Here is a 21,111-nt window from a genome sequence, read left to right on the forward strand (position 1 = left end):
TATCACAAGCCGAATATCCTACGAAAACAAGCTTCTGTATCCAAACGATCATAGCGGCTGACGGAAAAGTTTAACGAGATTTAATTCTGCCGTCAGCCGCTTCAACTAAGAAAGTCACGCTGTCGCGGCAAGAGATCACCAAGTATGAAATTTCCGTCTGATGTGAATCCCGCTTTGACTAGCCTCGTGTAAGTGATCGGTAGATTTTGATGCAAATCTTACCTGTAAGCTGTAGGGCAAGTCTCACAAACACATGTATAACCAAAACCATAAAAACTAACACGCAGTTTTGGAAATCAATATAGGTATGCTGACCATAACGCTCCGCCGGATTGTACCAAACTTTCTGGTCTGATACAGAGGTTCAGTCGCCAAGTTCATGGTATATTTTCTCAACTTCGCCAGTTTGATCAAGAGAAAAAAACACAGCATGTTTTCATGAAATGATAGTTTATTGCGTCATATATTACAGATGATTATTCACAATTCGTATATTGACCTTGTGGGTAAAAACAGCTTGTTGCGCTTGTATGACAACATCGATGTCGTATACGATGGGTGCATTGGTGAGTGCAGATAAGTTACCTTTTAACCCGCTGTGAGATCAAGGCGCGCAAACGCTGCGACACATCTGTACACAACTATCTACATGGAAACTCGTTTTCAGTGAGAAACGAGGCCCTTCTTCCGATATGTTGCTTCAACGATAAACGCGTGGATAGATTTCCATCAAAGCAAGTTGCAAGGAAAATTTACAAAACCACCAAACTTAGTTAAGACTTTTTTTGTAAATTGCCAGAGCGATATTTTTAGCAAAAAAGAAAAACCGTGAGAGATTTTGTTGCGCAATTTCCGACATACACATTAGATAAAGCACAATAAAATTAAACGCAACACAACAACGAACAAACGGACGTAGAACAATGCGCTGTTTTTCGGCGACAAACAACAGTAAACAAAAACGCTAGCAGCATTTTGACGTGGCGCTCAAACGCAACATATGACACTTAAAAGATTTCTGAAAACATCGCGACTTTCCAACATGTGGAAAGCGGATTTTCAACAGAGCAGCATTTTGACATGACGCGTAAACGACGCTGTAAATACGCTAAATATTAACACGCAGAAGAGAAAAGCCAGGAATGCGAGTTCGATTGCGACAATTACGTGTGTTAGTTTGTATGTACAACTTATCACCGACCAGAGATATTTTTTGGTTCATCGGCCTCTGTCATTACCAAGTGACAACATACCACAAGACACTGTGTTCGATAAAGCACGCCGAAACATGTCCTTTCATATCGCTGCCGACAAACGATAAAAATCGTAAAACAAATCAGTTTGGTCGCTACCAGCCGCATACATTTTGGTTTCGCAGACGCAAAACGCTGACAGTCGTATAGAGATCGCAACAATATGCCCGTTTTTGCATTGAGAACGCGTTTCAGATGTTAATCGGGCGACAAGAGGTAGCCGGATGACCATACAGGGCGAAAGAGGAGGTTATATCGTGCGGCTTGCTGGGTTAAGACAGAGTGAAGCACAGTCGGTCGCGACTCACAACAAGGCGGAGGTTTGTGTTTGCGCTCAAACGGATGTCGTACGGTAAACTATTGCACCTGGCGTTGGTCGAACGCATGGCGAAATGGGCTCATGTCAGTTTCGAATGCATCCACCCACACATCGGATTTTCACATTAATGAGTCGACAAGAGGAACAACACGACCACTAGTTAGTCCAAAATGTCGTTGCTATTCATACAATTGGAAGAGGTGCTGGAATAGCGTTAAGCCTAATAAAGAGTGCGTTACTGGTTTGAAGTTACTAACGAAAAAGAAGTTCGGCAGTTGGACAACAGCAGCAGGGTACATATGATTGCACGTTAGCTTCGATACGAATTTTGGTTAGTTTGGCGCAACTAAGCTGACCCGCAGGACCAAAGTGGCACATTTTACAGCGTTCAAAAACGAATTTTAGTGGGTGCGGATACAATTAAGAAGACAATGGAAATTAGGCGATGCGAATATACAATGCGTGTTAAAAAGGTTTGGTGAGTTGCGACGTCAAGAGCTCTGACAATAACAAACATTTCGGCCAGAACACGCGACTTTTTTGCGAGCTGAAGACGCTTTTCAGATGCTTTTTCAGATGCGCAAAACTTCTATAAATTTTGTGGTTATATTTTATAGAAACGTAAAAAAACGCGACAGTGATAATGGCAACACACTTCAAGGCAGTGAGCCATGGCAGTGTAACGCTCGCTACTTCAGGATTTTTCCCTCGCAAGTTTTGGCGAAATAAGGCAGTTTGAAGCTTTTTTGGCAGTGACATTCGGTGTGATTTTGACGGAGCAATTCGCGCGAGTTAGGACACTTTTAGAGGGCAAAATACAGTTCCAACGCGTAACACAGACGAAAAGGCAGTTTACAATTCTGTTATTTTGGATGAGCACGCGTAAATGTAAAAAAACATCTTTTATGGCGAAAACTGTAAGGTCATGTAGGCACCGGCAGTAGATAGGCTCAGGCACTGTGTAAAATCGCACCGTGGCGGTTCGGATATGAAAAAGTCAAATATATATAGACATATGTAATAGAGGAAAATGGTGGCGTTTCCTTTCAGTCACCGGTTAATCACTTTGGCACTCGAGTTAGTCAAGAAGAATATAGAACAGATATATAATATACTATGTCTTACAAAGAAGAGTTGAGAGTAAAAAGTGGGGATCTTTATAAAACTAGCGTTGTCTTGCTGGAAAAAACAAGTTAAGAGTGTCCAGTATTTTTTCATGATTTAAATGCACGGCAATGGTTGTGTGAAAAGTCGTTGTACGGCATTTTGTTTGCCAGAATCGCGGCGGCGCCAAATTTCCAAGAAATTTTTTCCATGATTTTGTCTTCGTTGGTTCTTCTCGTCGTAAAAAAACGTTCAAACATGGTTGTCGGAAGAATCAAGTGTGTGTGGCATTTCAAAACCGCTGGAACGCAGAGCTGAAACTAAACATTTTACGGCCAGAGGCAGGAAACGATTGTGGAATTTGAAAGATCTCAGGGAAAACTTGGATTCCGACTGCGGTACGCGAGGAAAACGCGGGAAGTTTGAAGACGTCGCCCGGCGGTAAATAAAAACAACGACGGCAACAGTGCAATGATCACATGACAGCTGTTCCTCCGCGCGGCTTTGCTTACTTGGAGGAGAAGATGGGGGCGATCCCACAAGGCTGCGGTCAGTACACCATGTCCACGTCGGTAGGTGTACTATCCACGTCCCTGCATTCCGTGCCGGCGGCTGACAACAGCGGGGAATCCGCCGTCATGTCAACGCCCACCCCGCCTACGACCCCACATTCCTGAACGCCGCCGGCCTGTTCAGCGTGCTTGTTGTTTGGGTGAGCGGGAACTTGCAGAAGACTCGACGTGAGCGCAGATTCGACTTGTTCAAGGCACTGTCGCAAGATATCCTGCGAACAAAAGAAGATGGTTCGTTTTAAACCTCGATATTGTGTGTGTAACGATAAATACAGTGTACAATGTTGACGTGTTGGGACCTGTTTGTGCAAATTATAGGGATATAACGTCCAACGCGCAACTGGGAATTAACGTTCCTCTCAAAAATTGTCCGCACCGAAACACAATGATATAATGCGGTTTATCAGGTATGGAAACGAGTGCCACGAAATTAGGAGCGTTGAAAGTAATTTTGAAACCCTCGCGGTAACAGTTAAACTTATTACGAGCGCGCGGGATCCGCCCCATTTGCCCCTAACCCCGTCCCCACACGCACATTTGTTTTTTTCCATTGCGAATCGCGCTGTGGCAAAACACCGGAGGTAAGGCAACAATGGCACGAGGAATATCCATTAAAGAGGATGATGGCAGGACCCTCCTCCGGGTACCCCGCCCGCCTTTGTCATGCCTCCAAGCGTCGAATGGGGTTTACATAGAGCGCCGATCGGCAAATTTGTACCAGGGATGCGCTGTCATCAACTACGCCCCTCGCCTCGCTTACCCAAATACCAAACGACCGCACGGTTTAAAGCAGGGCAGCCGTTGAATCGCACGGCGCCCGATAGGCCACCGATTCCTCATATATTTCGACATGCCGCAGTTTTTCTGGCAAATTCCATTCAGCGCGATTTACATTATGCGGCCTTTCACGCGGCTCTTAAGCTCGTGTGCATAAGCTTTACTGTTTAAGATGGCGAACAGCTGCGTGCACCACACACGCTGGCCCTATGGCGGAGACCGGCGTTTGTACACTGTAAAATACACGTCATATTGCGGATGGCGCGAAAGATGCATCCTTCCTTTTCTACAGAGCGCGGCAACCCCTTCGGCCACTAGAGGGTGCTAATGCGCGGTCAAAGCAAGTCAGGCAGTTTGCATATAGTTTGGAAGGAACGGCAAAAACATCATTCGCCAAATATTTTGCCCACATGTAGCCAAGCGTGTTCCTGCGTAGGCGGGATACAAATGCGTCAACACAACAACTAACTGAACTCAGGGAACATTGGGGGGCGCCAGTATTTCTCACGTGGACTGAATCCTCATGAAGCGTTAGCATTTAATAATATGATAATATACGGGCTGAAAAAAACATCACCGCGATCAAACATCAATTGGTAGAAATTTGTGAGCATTTAGTGTAAGAGGACGTTAAAAAATCGCAAACGTTATGGCAATTCCTACGACAACAGCATTTTTTCAAACGTGACACAGGTATAGGAGTTTGCCGAAGGTGTGTGGTAGGATAGTTGCGCACAAAAGATAGAGGTGTCAACATTCGCCGTGGGACAATTTATCGCAACTAAAAATATCGTTTGTCTGCATAACAGCAAAGAAAGGGTCTTCACATCTCCATAAACCTAGTTCTTATAGTTTTCCCTTTAACCAAGAGGGCGCGAATGTCTCAGCAAAGTCGTTTCAAAGGAACAAAGGACACTCGATTCGACTCAAGGTATTCACACGTCGCCGGCTAAGTCGAAGACTAAGGAATGGCTGACGGCAGGAGGACTGTTGTGGAACACTCAATCCGCACTGGGCTCATTGAGGGACAAGGATTAGAGCTTTGCCAACGGCGGCTGCCTTCGCAAGTGGCCGACAAGTGCATATTTGTGCCCGCCGCCAACATGTTTACTTTAATTGCTCCCCGCGGCAACAAAAGTGTACAACCGTTGCCCTAACGACTTCTAAGGGTGACATGTTCGGTTTTACGATCGCGTAGCACCACATCCGGGGTTAAATTTACTTAAACCGTTACTGTTTTAACAGTCGTTGGCCTGATGAAGCAGAGCCACCACCCACGCGCTTAACTAAACTATGCCAAGCATCAATGCGTCAGCGCAATACAAACATACACTAGACACGACTTTACGGACAGAAGTTCGCAACAACGCGTTTCAAATCTACTCGGCCTGGTTGATCCGCACAGTCTCCACACAACGTCCGGAATTTTAAGATCCCGAGCTGACAAAATTTTTTCAGCGCCTTTTATTCTATGCTCTATTGTATTATAGAAGCCATCAATTCGCGTTCCCTACAAGATTATAAATTACCAGGGCAAATAGCGTTGGGCAAATGGAGAAAATTCACAACAGGGAGGTCTTCAATGGGCCGGGGCCTCGATCAATGTTAAGCCGCGGAGTACATATCTCATAACTTTGCAATCCGTCTGTCGACTCAATTTACACGTGTTAGCGCTGAATGAAGGCATGTGCGCTTATCTGCGCGGCTCAGGGTCGGAAAAATTCCGCGTCGTTATTAATCACCGAGTCCGGACGTCCTACTGAAACCTGGAGCTGTCAAGCTCGAGTAGCGATCATCGCATCAAAGCCCGCATAGAACAAGTGCCAGGACATGACGGGAAAGGGGGTCGATGTGCACGTCACGATCCACGTTAGAGAATTTTTTTAAAACAAGGGAAGGCCGGCAGTCGACACAGCACTCCCGAGCATAAAGAACGCCACTCCAAATGAGTGCTTCCTCTCGGAGTGTGTGTTCAAAGGGTTGCGTTTGTTCACTGCCCCACTCAACGTGCTTTCCCTCTCCACGGCGGAGGCTTCGCATGCCTGTGGCCCGCTGCTGCGTCTGCAGATTGAGCTTCGGTCGTTCGCCGGCAAGTGGGTGAGAGCGGCGTTTGCGCATGCGAGGGCGAGTCAGGGCTGTCAAACGGGTCGTGAAGGACATTATCCGTTGATTGATATTCGCCAAACGAGGGACTTGACGCTGTTTGATGTATGGACGCGACAATTAATTTGCGACACGAGTCTGACAGAGCTTCATTCTCACTAAATCACTGAGGAATAAAACTCCATAATTAGCAGTTCCAAATACCATAAGTTGTTCCCGCACATATTTACATTATAGTACAGGTGCTGCTGGGGAAGTGATTACGCTGTAAGTGTTACATACAGTGGAGTATATTTCATTTTCACCCCATTACGTCTATGTTACAGTGCCATCGATAGCTCGCTATAGTCATGCGCTGCATCGGCCGATCAAAAATAAACAACGCGTTCCCACGGCCCAGGCGCGCCTTTGAAGGTTAAGAATCCCTGATAAGAAAGTTTCCGCTGGGCGCTCTGTGCGTCGGTCGTGACTTTACCGTCGCGCTTGTTAGCGACGCGCTCGGCGAGAACCTGATGCCCCATGCGGAGATGGCTTGACGGACGCGTCGACCTTGACTCGCAAAGCCAGCGCCGCTGCGACTTTGATGCGCCGACAAAGCCGGATCTAGACAGTCGCGTTTATATCAAGTTTATGACAAAAGCAAAGCTGTTACCGTGGCGATGGGACTGACATTTGAGCATTAGCCGCTAACGCGAACGGTCACGGTTCCGCCCGACCCCGGCCGTTATAAAACTAATTCGATAACCCGGTGAACCCAAACTCCGCGCGACAAAGGCCTGATACAGCAACTCAATGGGCTTTTAGACTCTGGGCGACGGGATCTGTTTAGGATGTGACAGCTAATTGCACAGGAAATTGGTGCTCCATCTCGGACGTTGGTATTGGTTGCACACTGCGAACTAAGCCTCGATCCCGTCGACCAACTGGGTAATTCTAACCAAAAATGGGGATTCCCCGTAACGTTCTCGCCCCATTTCGCTGCAGGAGGATTTCCGAAGTTTTAGGTTTGTGAGCTTTGGGGCGCGACATGCAAGGAAATAATTTCACGCCTGGCTGCGCGCACTGCTCTGACCCGTGTCCTTTCAGCGCCGGCCAATTTCGACGTTCACCCACCCGGCGAAAAAAAAACGAAAAAACGAATGGAAGAAAAATTCCTGCGAAAGGCGGAGCGGCCCTGATAGAATAACTTTCCCACGCCGGCGAAGCGAGTCAGGGCGACGGAATTCCGCGGCCCATCGCACTCCCCAGCTTCCTGGAAGCGGGTAACTTGGTAACAAGTGTTGTTACTGCGACCACGATTTAAAGCCAGTCGGCGAACAGGAAGTTACCTCGTCAATTTGGTCGCTGGTCCGAAATAACCTGACGAAAAGCGGGCCCAGCTCGGTATGAGTCAACAGCAGTAGACAAGAGACACACGGGGTATGCACTTTTAACCGCAGTTACAGCAGTCGCTCTGTGGCCCAGTCGCACCGGGTGACAAGCATGATTCCGTGTTCACAACACACACCGCGGCAGACTGGTGGCTTGCGGCAACCGCAATAACGGGATCGGGTGCAACGGTTCGCCCCAAGTGCGCCACTTTTCGGCTGTCGCCCTGGTCAAATACGTATGCTTGCAGGTGTGACGGATTTGACGCTAACTCGGATTCCCACGAGAAAGCTCAACTTGAGGCATTGTGGAGATTGTAACGCGACAGTTTGGATAAGGGTTTAGACGCAATTTCGAAAGTTGCGATGAGGCAAAAATAAATGCTTCGTGGCCGGCGAGGATACCGGGTAATTTCAATATAGAGTTACTAAAAACCTTGTTTTGGTCGACAGCAGTCACCAGAAGTGCGCGTGACAAAACCAATCTTTCGCAGGAATTGGAATAGCGAAGCAAAAAGTAAAAAAACACACATGGATTCTAAGAAATGTTTGTTTGAGGGACAAAATACTGCATCTGGTCGCGTGAGAGCGGGAAATGCAAGTTATGAAGCCTCTTCATTTGCCCGACGATCTCCACGGGTCTGAGTTTCGATGACGCACGAGCGGGAGACGGTGCGTGGGTTCGTGCATGAGGAAGATAATATCCCCACCCCCACTGTTATTAGGCTTCGGAATGCGCGGCAAAAGCCAGCCGGGAATTATCGGTTGAAAGGGGGCCTAAGGGGCGGGGGTGAAATTATCGCCACCCCGTGAGCTGAGCCTCGTTGTTCGCCAAGGCTCATCGACGAAAATGACGAGACGCGGCCGCGAGTAAGTTTTCGAAACAGCGACCGACAAAGAATCGTGTTTTGTTGGCAGCGTCGCTCCCACGAGTCCAAAGCGTGGTCGGCGTTACGTCATCGGAATGACTCTCGCCTCGGGTTTTCGGTGAGCGGAATGGTGGAGTGGAAACTTTTCGCATTCCCTATTCCATCCTTGTGCGTGTGCGCGCGCGCATCCCGCTGAAAAGCGGCGTGAATTAGGGTCCCCCTGCGCTTTTGTAAGTTCGAGTCCCATCGCAACAGTGCGATTGTTGTTCTCGGAACACATTCTTTGCTCCGTAATTGCCGTTCCTTTCAAAGCTGTGGTTGAAAGCCGTAAGGTCCGCTGAACCATGCGCGCCGGGATATCCAGAACCTCACAGCGAATGGCGGGCCGATACGTGCCCTACGGCGGAGGTATGTTGCCAAACAAAGGCATACACGTCAAATACATAGCTTCACGAATGACTTAACCGCAAGAGTTCAATTACGGCATTACCTCGTTTACACAAGCGAATATTAGTCGCTTACCATGTGGAGAACGAAATGCTTATGAATGTCGAATCATCCAAGCGCCGAAAAACGTCAGGTTGACTAAAGATAAATTTACTCAGTCCTACCTCATCGTGAGGTAAGACTCGGAGGGGGTAAGGTGGCTTCCGCCAACCATTCAACCGCCCCACCCCCTGTCACACCTAATTACCGTAAAGTAGAATATATTACCAGATCGCGACCGGGGCAATTTGAGTTACGACTGGGTTGGAACGCTATTGCTTACAAACCCCTCAGCAAGAAACAAACGCAAAACGATTTACATTCTTTCCATTTGCCGAATCCGGGATTGTTCATTAATGGGCTCGCGCGGCTTTGTCGGTGGAAGAAGAACGGAACCACCGTCGTCGCGAGAAAAGGCGAAGCAAACTCGTTTATTTGCTTTGTTACTCGAAGCTCTGGTGCGTGTGAGGCCGCGGTGCTGTGAGGCGCGCGGAATGCAGATTAAAGGTTTGAAAAACAAACTCCGATCGCCGGGCGCCCGGTGCCGTTACGTAATTGCGGTGCACTTTAAATATACATCTCTCCACATGGGTTCTGATGTCAGATCAAGGGCGATACTTTATTCTTCCGGAGCGGGTGCCGCAAATTGCAATGAGTCACTTGTACATTGAAGAGAGATTGGCTCATTACAAATGAACGATGCAGAAATCCGTTCAAGGGACACATAGTTTTCGGCAGTAAAATGTGCGAAGGAATGCGGCACCCGAAACCGAAAAATCGCTGTCGCACCTTGCCCCCGTGCGACGCATAACAAAACCCTGTCGATTTGGTGAAATTTCTAGCGCCGACGACCGCTGTTAGTTGAGAAAACAGATAAAGTTTGCAGAGGACCTCGCGCCAATATTTGCATAACGAACAGGAAACGACTCAACTGCGCAAGATTAATTTTTCTTAGTTTAAGTACCGGCGCCCGCCTACGTGATTCAATAAGACCGCGGACATTCTTTGGGCTTTCTTCTTGGTGGGGTCGGACCGCGTTTGATGGTGGTTAAATGCCACATAACGGTGTATGCAGTACGGGCGGGTGCAGAGCAAACAGAAAGGACTGCTCGCATCTTATTCTCAATTGGCGTTAGCTTCGGCAAAAAAACGCTAAGGAAAGTGGCTGTCATTGTTGGCCTGTCACGATGTTCAAACACCCCCCGATAAAGAAAAATCACCACTGCTTGTTCCTGGCTGTTACGCCTTGATAAGCTCGATAGCGATTGGACGAACGAGGGGATCACGTGGAGCAGTGAGGTGTGACGATAGCGTGCTCAATCCCAGTGCGTGGGCTGAAGGAATGGGTGTTGTTTGAAATGTCAGAGTTAGAACGAAGCAACGAAACGCCCAAAACGTAATTTGACGTAATTCCACTCTAACGTAACGGAATGAACATACTTTGGTGCAGTGTAAATTTCAGAAACATTACTGGATATACTTAATGGCGACACGTCACAACATTGGAAGTTTGTGGAAAACCATGCAACCTTTGATAGTGTATATAAAATACGGGGATATTTTGGCGAAATAGACGAAAGATGCCTCACGCCCAGCAATTTCATTTTCGCGTGATGAATCATATGCAAGCGTGTTTTCGAAAATACGCAGGGAATGTTAAAGAGCAGAGAGCGGCGAACAACGCGATATGCCCGTGGCGGCCGCGTTTAGGCATCATCGCACGCATGCGCTGCAGTAATATGCATGACGAAGCTTCTGTCAGTATCGAAGAACCGTATGTCACAATGTCACTAAAGTGCGTTGACTCTCCTCTGTACCCGAGCTAAACCACAACTATTCCGAACTCAGGGCGATAAAAACTCTCGATCAGCTTTCGGGGACCTTTGAATGTTTGCAAAAGACGGCGAACGACCCGAACTGCGGCAAAAACAATTTCTCGCAACAAGGTTAATTCATGTGACAACGGTGCCAGGGGCGGTTGGTTAATCAATGTCTTGAAAGTTTACCCAAAATCTCGTTAAACGGCACTTGACGATGGTGCGTCTCTAAATTATCCCGAACTTCGCGTGCTTGCTACTTGCTGGTTGTTTGCCAGGAAAACGAAAATAACGTTTACTTTCCTTGGCCGCGAACGCGTCTGGGCGTTTTGTATCATTTGCATACAAACTGCGCGTCTACATTGTTTTAACCGGGAACCGGGAAGTGGCTTCACACAATGTCACTTTATTGGAAAATTTGACAAAGTGCCTTCGACGATGCCAAAATCCCCTAGTGAGCACCGCGCATTTTGCAACCATAAGAATGGGCGAAAAGGCGCAGCCTCAGTGCGAGTTGAGATCGCGTGCGGAAACTACGGATGTAAATCGAACGCTTTAAACACCCCTGGGAGGGTAATAAAGGCAAGCAGAATACAGCATGCAGTGTGAAGAGAACTGTTCTCGTTGACCTGGCGTGGCCCCGGTCCGAGGCCACTGTAATGGCTGAGCCGCGACAAGTCTTGCGATTGCGAGGCGCTGACCCATTTTCGCTTTTCTTCCGCCATAGCCTTTGATATGGAAGGGGTTCGTCTCGTCTGATTGATCTGACCTATTTGCAGCGTGCCGCGCCTTCATAAGTTTGCTAAACGCGCCGCGAGATCGTTTTGCTGCGTCTTGGACACAGCCCGACTTTCCTGCCTCATTGTTAAACCGGATATCCTAAAAGTTTGCGGTCAATTACTCGCCAAACATCCACCGAATTAGACAGTAAACAGCTGCAGGACAACCAAAACAAAAGACCCCTTTTCTACGTCCTTAAAGTGAGGAAAGCAAAAAACACCCAAGTCCTGTCAAAACCCGAGCCGACATCCTTTACCGCCTTGGATTACTTTCATGAAAAGTGGAAAAGCCCGCACAAAGCTCGACGGGACATTTGTAACAGTGCGGGCGTTAATTAGGATTTCACGTCGGGTGTAATCTGACTCAGGCAAGGGGGCCTTTAAAAGTCGAAAACTGCAAAATTAATGGCTTCGGACAATGCTCCGCCGCTTGTGTTACAGCGGCACGCGCCCATTAATGTGGCCATAAAAGCCTGATGTGGCCCAAATGGACGTGGGTTACGTAATTGCGTCTTGTTTGCCTTTTATTCCCAACAGGTAAGAATAAAACTCATCAATGCCAACTCACCGCGTCGACGTTGATGATGTCTTGAAGTCTCGCGAGCAGCCGGTGTCTGGAAAGCGGCAAACCCGTAGTCACGTGGAGGCCGGATATGGCCGCTCCTACGCTGCCAGCAGCGATCATGGAGGGAGTGTAAACCGAAAACTTGTGATCTGCGCAACAAAAACAACGTGGGTGAACGCTTGTTTGCCGGTGTGCTGAATGATGGAATTCCTGCAAGAAGCAGTTATGCAATTACTGGTGACTGGTAGGCGTAAAGTAGTTTCCGTTTCGGCAACGTATGTGATACAGTGCGCTGCTCAAAAATGGGAACACAAGTCATTAGAATAATCACAAACAACCACAGCACAATGCCTCTCCAAACGTGAATCGTTTTCTTTAACTACACGATTTGGACTTGACAACAGCATTTTAAATACGTGTACATCTAACATTCAACACAAAAACGGTAAAACGTTCAAATGTAAAAATAAAGGAAACTCTCAATCGCCAACAATAAGTCCTCAGGAACCAGGTCCCGACTAAAACCTCGGTCCTATTGTTTCGTGGCGGTCATTCAACACTAGAAGATTTCTACAGGGCGGTGAGTCCGATGTTTGATAAACGACTAAACGCCCGCGATCCACTAAAATTCGACGCGGAACGGCTCTCGATAAGGGCAAAATCGGGTAAACGCGTTCGCCTATTTGCTCTCAAGCGACAAGTTTGCTGCGAGCGACCATTGAACAAGAAACATACCTCGATCGCTCCAATCGATAAGTTCGTGTTGGTTTGCATGCCACGCGTTCCTGCGAGAGAGGCGGCGCTGCTTACGTGAGCGCTTGAAAGGCCTCTCATAGATGCGGTGCGGCGCTTCTGTTGCTGACTTAGCTTTAGGGTTACCCAATATACGTAATACGTTAAATTCGGACTTATTTCAACAAACCAAACGATTTAGTGCGGAAGCATTGTGATGCATACAAAGTAACACATTTGGGAGAGTTGAGAGTCGTAAGGTATTTCCCGAAGGGTCGGTATGACGTAATCGTCGACGGTTTTGAGATAATAATTTCCTATGGTGGAGATGGCCACACAGACGCGGGGCATTGAAGTCGCGCTACTCTGCAGGAAAAACAAACATGCCCGCCGATAAAAGCGGAGAATGCCATGTCTGCGCCTCGTATATCAGTTCTGCCCTTCCGCTGCAGGTTGAGCTCAGCGGCGGTTTTTATCAATCGGCTCCATCTCGGCTCATGTTTGGCGTGCGATAAAATGCGTAGAGCGCGAGCTATGACGAAGCCGTACGCGGGTGACACATAGCAAAACGACGCTTGTTGGAAAAGCACACGCCTGCGGGCACGGTGTAACATATACGAAATGCGCATGTTCACGGCGAATGAGGGAAGAGACCCCGAGTGAAACAAATCTTTGGTTTAACTCTGTCCGATCAGTGATCCGTATGTTAACGCGCCTCCGCACATTCCATGCGCTCGGTCGGAAACGAGCGTGTCGCGGGCGGACCAGGTGCCGGATCAGCAACAAAACAAATGCCTTGTATTTATAGAGCGCATGGATGATCTGTCGGCTCTTCCTGTGCTTCCACTGGGGGCGGCCTCTGCGGCTGGGCAGAAAATATGCGCGCCAGGAAAAGCCCTGCACCAATCCAGTTTCGGTTATGAAGGATTTGAATGTTTATTCAAACACAAGATAATATAAACGGAATCGTCCCACCCATACACAACTGCTGGATATGATCGGGAAAATAACTGTGATATCGATAGGTCTGAAGCAACCCGCACACCTGTTAAGTGTTGCATAGTCGGCGTAGTTGAGGCCGACCGCAACAGCGAGTCGATTTGTGCCGCCTGTCTGCGACCTTCGAGTCAGAATGCCCAGCGGAGACGGGCGGCATCCCAAGATCAAGTCTTGGATAATTCTCGAACCGATGAAACGCGCCGCTGCATACTGACTGTATGTATAAACTTCATCTCATGGTGTAGAGCGTAGATAAGACAACCGCGCGAATACCTCTGCTCTCAGAGGCGGCGGCTATTTGCGATGATCCTGGTTGACGCGCGATTTCGCGAGATCACCTTTAATAAGCGGTCTCAGTGCATTGCGAACAGGCAGGCGAGATACGTAAACGCTCACTGAGTACTTGGGACATGGTATTTACGCTTGAAGTCTAGTTGCACCTCATTGGACATATAGACAGATATGAAAGCTTGCAAAAACCGGACCCCCTCCTTCACGCAATTGCAGGCGTATTTGTGCCCTTCCAAAACGTCCCGGCTGCCGCCACGGCGCAAGATGTCGGCATAAGCACGTGCATCCGCATTATTGCAGGGCCCTATGTGCGGTAGGAAGTGGTCTCGAGTTTCATTCCAACTCCAACAGAACAAATAGGCAGACGACGGACACGTCAACAGAGCGTGATGCAACGCGTCCACTTCCGCGGCGCTTACCAGACAGCGCGCCAAACCGGTTTTTCGCAAACGCTGAGGACTGGGCTCCTAACGAGCACCATTGTCCTGGCTGATGCACTTTCCGTTCATTACAAAGTGCGTCTATACCGGTTTTGCGAGTTAGACAAAGGATTCTTGCACAGTATGAAATTCGCTCACTCCGTCGGGGAAGAAGTGCGATAAAAAGTTTCGATGGTTAAAACTGAGCTGCAGTTTTCACCAAAGCGATAATGCAGAGCAAAACCAGGAAATGTGGCAAGACGGCGATAAGCGATTGTTGCTCCTCGCTGCCACAAGGCCACAGACGCCATTCGATGCAGAGATTAACCGCTCTCCACGTTAAAGAACAAACGTACAACGAATTCGGTCATTGCATGAAAGCGTCGAATTTCACACACACAATGCGACAAATGCTCGCCGCATCTGGCCAACTGCGGGACACAAAACAGCGTCGGACCCTTCCGGACCCACCGCAGTGTTCTTGGATCTCAAACCCATTTCCAGTGGCGAAAAGCATGACGGACCAGGCCTGAACATCGCGATAATGTGATTAACTTCTCAGCCGTGTTCGTCCCGACCGGACGCGAAGGTATTTTCGGGGTACGTGGATGGTTGCACGCGAATCGTCAACACCCCATGGGATACACTTCAATATTGACAGAAGTGCCAGAGTGGGATGGTGTAAGGTGTACCATATGGGCAGAAGCAGAAATCGTCATATGTCTTTTAATCATGCTATCCGACAAATGTTATTGCCATGACAACCAACCTATCAAGCATGCTGCACGTATGGCTAAGCTGCATTGGTCTCAATTAGTAAGCGGCTGAAATCCACGCGGAGTTAAAAATGTTGTTAAGTGCGGAAAGGAAATTTCCCCAATGGCACCTCGTCCCCTCGTCCCCAAGCCATTGGTGGCATTCGTCGGGGCCCTGTTGGATTTGCCGCGAATGCATGGCCAGTATTCTGGTACGGGCTGCGAATTTACCGCGAAAAGAGGATATCCCGTAATTCGAGCTTTGAGCGCCACACGTACGTGCAACAAAACGAGAACGAAAATAGCAAGCGACGAACACGATTTTGCCATCCCGCGAAGCTTCAGGCCTCTGGAAGTTTTGTGAGTCCCCCGTGTTCACTTGCAACCCTTACTTGCGCTGCTAAAGTTTAACTTCGCAACATACGAATCGTCGAAAGGCATTTCACCATGCACTAAAGTGGTCTGGGTTGGTTTTCCAATCATGTCACTAAGTGGTTACACCAACGTCTAAACATCGATTGCATTTTTTCAAAACACAAGCAATATCAACAACCAAATTCATATCCAATACACAGTCGCCTGTTTTTTTTTATCAATCGCACCCTACGTTCACATAACGATAGCCGGTATACCAAGGCACAGCTTTACCGCAGAACCAACGACAAAACTCATTCACGTTAAAAAAAAAATTGACCAAATACAGTCGCAGGAATTTTTTTTGTCTATTTTCCTCGCAACAACGCAAATTTGACATTTACTTAAAACCCGCACGAAATAGGCAAAATGGCTTCATACCTGTGCAGCAAAGGTGGATGAAGGTGTTGGCGTGCTTTCTCGCTTGGGTCACCACGTCGGGGTGGTTAACGCCGAGCTGGTGGAGGATCTGGTCCACGAAGTCGACAGGCGTAACGGCCAGAAGGTCCCATTTCAGTTTCATCAACAACAGGAGTTCAAAATTCTAAAACAGAGTAATGAGGGTGAGTTGGATAGTTACTAACTGGAGCAACAGTACATATTACGAATAGTATTACCGCGAGCGGCTTTTAAAGTCGCATATTGAATTAGACGTAATAAAAACTCGATAAAACCGGTATTATACATAAAAGAATGCATGAGCAATTTGTCCGATACACAGAAAGCGTATTAATGTCGCTCTATATGGTTAAACGTGCCTCTAAAAATCCTAAATAAGTTTAATCCAATACTCAGGTTTCCCGTGAGAATGACGACAGTTTATTATATACGTTTGCAGACTGACGCTAAATAAATGAGGAAACCTAAAGCCTAAACATTCGATGAACATTTCTATTCCGTGACGTATTACATACCGACAGTGACGGCAAAACCGACATAACATTTAAACTAGTTCCATTCTTAAACGCACGACTTACTCAGACGACAGCAAATCAAATATATTCACGGCTTGCTCTACAAATGGCACGCAACCAGTACATTCCGAGATTTTTTGGGCGTGTGTATTCACTATTGTGCCTCGGTGCGTTCGCATCCCATTGGTCACACAAACTCAAATGTTTCGTAAAGAAGTGAAAATATCAATTGGCCCGAAAACTGTACAATACACACATTCATGTACAAGTAGACGCTTTGATTCATTTTCCTCTTTTCAAAATCTTTTTTTCAACCCTTGCAAATAATGTAACCTAAATCTTTCGAATCTCTTTTACGTCTCATAGGTAGAGGGGAAACCAGGGAAGTTCATGTGGCAACTGCGTCCGCATTCGCCGAGTTCCGCGGATGCCTTTTGCTCGCACGCAGGGACCAACCCGTTTTCTCGCCTTACGCGTCCCTTTTGTGCTTACCGGGCTAGGGTAGCCGCATGCATGACAAAATGCAGGTTGGATTACAGTTTGCGCCGCCCGACGAATACGTCACCTCGCTCTGGATGGTGGGAGAGAAATACCACGGTTGTTGAACCCGATGACTCTGTGGCCTGTAATCCGCTTACCAATTAAGGCTGTGCGAACTTGCAGAGATTCGTCAATGCTCGCTGTACCCGCAAGACTAGAATTTTTTTGTCAAATTTTGAGATTTAATTGGACCGCATTTGCTACAATTGTCCGTTGACAAGTAGCAGTTTTTGTCGGTCACGCGTTAGAAAGGAAACAGCCCCGATACCTCGCGTGCCCATTGGGGGGTTTAATACTATCGATCAGTAATGTAACATCAAAGGCACGGAAGGGACGGTGATGACACACAGTAGGATATTCTCGACAACGCGACGCCAGTAAGGGCCACACGTGACCAGCGACGGCGAGAAACGGGGCCAACCATCCCGAAATCCCAATTGACTCAACGCAAACGGCGACTCACGGGTGTTCTGTTTACCAATCTAAGTCGCAGACTAAATTGAGTTAGTTGAGAAAGAACCTCTGGCCTAGGAAGTGCAAGAGATGGTTTGTCTACCAAAGGGTAATCTTGCAAAATGAACGCATACAGGGGGATTGTTCCAGCGGTGAGTTACTTTAGTTGGAAAACTGTTCGGGGAATTCGGAACAAAGTAATTCTCTAATTGAACCGTCGCCGATGCGGCGGAATAACACAAACAAACGATTGGGCATTTTAACAGCGGTCATTCGACGTCAAGTGGTGATAAGACTGTTTTAATCCCGCCAATCACGCGAGCAAAGACCGATCCATCCCAATTCTACGTGCAAAGGTCGGCGCGAATTTACTCTGAGCATGCGCAAATCGGCACCAGAACACGACTTTAAAACTTGTGTCAAGTTTCTTCCCTGGAGGCCGAGTGCGTCACAAACTGTGGCAGATGGCAGACAGGATATTTTAATGACGGTAGTTTGTTCGCCTCGTCGTTGCAGTCAAAATCCGGGCGTCGGCGATTTGGCATAAAAGTTTAAAACGGACAAGACGGCATCTGCCAGCCGAGAAGGGCAAACAAACCGACCCGTCTGTTTAAAGTTTGATGAAAAACTTTCATCGCTCATTTTAGAGGTGGCAATTTTAGTGGACTTGTACAGCTAATGTGGGTTCCGCATATCGCGCAACGGAATCTTGTCGGATGCGGCTGCCTCGCCCGTGTTTTGGTCGCAACATCGGTGTGCTGCATTGTCAACAAAATAAGTCGGGACTTTTTGTTGCATTGTTGCTCTGTATTAGAGCACTTCTTACGACGGCGGCAATAAAGAATGTAAGGAATATCAACTATTGCATTCCCTGGAGGGGAGAAGGTTGCTTATCACTACAGACAAATATCCTACAAACGGACACTAGTGTTACACTCGTCTGCTTTGATATTACTTCGCCCCACGCGACCGTATTGTGCAGGCAATATTAAATTCGTGATTTCATCAGGAAAGCTTTTTCGTAAGTGTTTCATGAGGAAAATCACCCAAATGAAAGAAAGTCCACGGGAATTCTAACCCTCATTTGTGTGCAAATAAAGAAAGTTGCATTGTGAAAAATAAATCACACTTTCGTTTTCATTTAACGGACCCAAGTTTTTGGGGATCCTTCTTTCGAATCTTATATCTTTATCACTCGCGTTCAGGAATGCTGTGGTCGACGATAGAAAAATATCCAGCCGTGACAAGTATAAAAAAGCTCTGTGCGAACTCCTTTCATTGCGTGTTCAGCGAGCTATTTCAAGCGTTGGCGTCATAGCACAAAGTGCTCAAGGAATGTGACCCGGCGCAGCGCCGTTCATCTGGCGCGAAAACCCGCAGCGGCGGTTGGCCCAATTTCGCGCACTATCTTCCGGTGTTCCGTGGCATCAGGGCACAAAAATGGCCACCACATTGCCCCGAAGACCACACGAAGTATATTTGCCTTTATAGTTTACAAATTTTAAGAAGAATTCTTACCAGAAGCTCTTCCTGACGCACTGAGTTGTCGGTGTAGATTACTAGTTTCTCGGTTGTCAGTGGAAGCGTTTCTTTTACCTAAACAATACATGAGCTTTAAAGCCTTTGAAATAACAACGGCGGCAGGATGTAAACTCTACATACCTTGGAAGCAACAAGCATGCACGCAGACCCAAGCGACTGTAGCTCTGTGCGTCTTATCGTTTGTACACTCAAGAATCGGTCGAGGTAGTTCATGGAAAGCGGAAACACATCCTCTTCGCAACGTTGCTCCTCGCATACCTGTCAAAAGATGGTAAAACAGGTCAGCACAGGCGTAAATGTGCGACTCCATGACCCACGAGACAGGCAAAAACTGATTTCGGAAATGGTCCTACATCTAGAGCGCTGCGACGCCTTCGAGTGGCCAGATATGCGCTACCCGAAACACGTGGTTCAGCAACGGGCCGTCTGCACAACGGAAAGTTCGCTGTCTCCGTTCTAATGTTCAGGCGAGGGTGCGCGAAAAGTTTAACACGAAAAGAAACTTTTGCGAGGGGGCAAACATGGATGGCGACCTGTACAATTACAGGCCAAACGCATTTTCCCACGACACCTAAAAAGAAATTTAAACAACTCGGCAAAACTGGTTTAAGCCGGTTTGAAACTTCGAACAGTGCAAACGGAATTATTGCGGCCTATTAAACCGATAGTTTGTGACAGAACAAACAAGCATAATGGTGCATTGACTCTGCGACAAAATAACAATCAAAAAGCTACGAATACTTTTCAAAACGACTTGGACTTTTACACTTTCAACCACGCGACAAATTGGCTTTTTATGGATTGTGAGAACTAGGCTGGCGGTCGTCACACCAAAAGCATGCCAATAACATTTTTGTGAATCAAGCAACTGGCGCAAGCGAACAGTTATTCCAGTTACTTATTAACTTTGGAGTATAGGAAGCGTTTGGTGGTGATTATCAAAGTAGGGCTACGACTTCCAGCGACAAAACAAACCACTAGAAAATCAAATATAACGTTCAAAACCAACCTGCATCATCCATGTGGCAACTATCTTTCGCATGTATGGTTTCACATCCTCCTGAACGCATTCAAAGTATGTGGTTGGCACAAGATAATTCTCTTCAAGCTTAAGCAAATTTTTCAAGACTCGGCCGTCCCTCAGTAAGGTCTGGTCTTGTCTAGCGCGTATTACACGGTCGCCTACGCATATTTCAGGGCAGGCAAGACTCATTGCGAAAACAACACTATTCTGCAAAAGTTTGACTGGACAGTATCCTCCACAGCTTGCGGACAACGAAAAGGAATAGGGGAAAACCGGCTGATCAACTGTTTCCTGTGTTACGAAACCAATCTGTCCAAGGAATAAAAATTAGGACAACTTTTTGTAGGCCATCACTCCCAATCGCCGAAAACACGCGCTGGGGAAGCAAAACAGGCAGAAGTTTCCACCTTCAAGACCTTCAGGATATCTGCCAAGACTTCTATGACATCATAGTAGCCACAACAGGCCTGAGAATTAATTGAACAGCAACGCCGATAAATAAGGAAATTTCGGGGTAGCAGCTTAAGTTTATTTACCGGCAGTCACCTGCAAATAAAACGATGTGTCACACTGCGAATATTTTTTCAAAAAAATATGACATATTTTTCGATTGCAAATTCTTATGGCGGAACTTCGGGAATAACAGCGCTAGGTTGTTTTTGTTTTCTAAAAAATCGCTTAAATTTACCTCGTGTTTTTGGCTTCTTGCAACAAAGTAGCGTTTTTATCAAATCGGATATTTATTTCGAAAAAACTAACTTGTGTATAAGTAACACACGACAACACAATACAAATTACACTGCCAAGAGGGCACCTGCTTAGCACAAACATTTGATATTCTGCATAATTTATGTTTGCCGGGTGCCAACCGTACCATATCGCCAAAAATTGACATAGTCAAACCACTTACAGCACTGAAATGCTTTTGAATTAAACATGACGCCCTGCTTTCCGTATTTCAACAAATTTCCGTACTTCATATCGACAAGTGCGGAGTGACCTATTTAGTTAAATACA

At 47.1% G+C, this 21,111-nt stretch overlaps 1 protein-coding gene across 1 annotated transcript; it reads right to left on the bottom strand.

Moving 5' to 3' along the window:
- Positions 1–441: 441 nt before the first annotated feature.
- On the bottom strand, positions 442–20,636 carry LOC145912622 (G1/S-specific cyclin-D2-like). The gene is made up of 6 exons (XM_083000155.1): positions 20,080–20,636; positions 19,191–19,328; positions 19,047–19,124; positions 16,003–16,165; positions 12,015–12,160; positions 442–3,460 (listed from the first exon to the last, which is right to left on the bottom strand). The coding sequence occupies exons 1-6, from the start codon at positions 20,281–20,283 to the stop codon at positions 3,227–3,229; spliced, it is 963 nt and encodes a 320-aa protein (XP_082856281.1). The 5' UTR covers positions 20,284–20,636; the 3' UTR covers positions 442–3,226.
- Positions 20,637–21,111: the final 475 nt, after the last annotated feature.

This window comes from Ascidia mentula, chromosome 8, assembly GCF_947561715.1.
Source record: "Ascidia mentula chromosome 8, kaAscMent1.1, whole genome shotgun sequence".
NCBI lineage: Eukaryota > Metazoa > Chordata > Ascidiacea > Phlebobranchia > Ascidiidae > Ascidia > Ascidia mentula.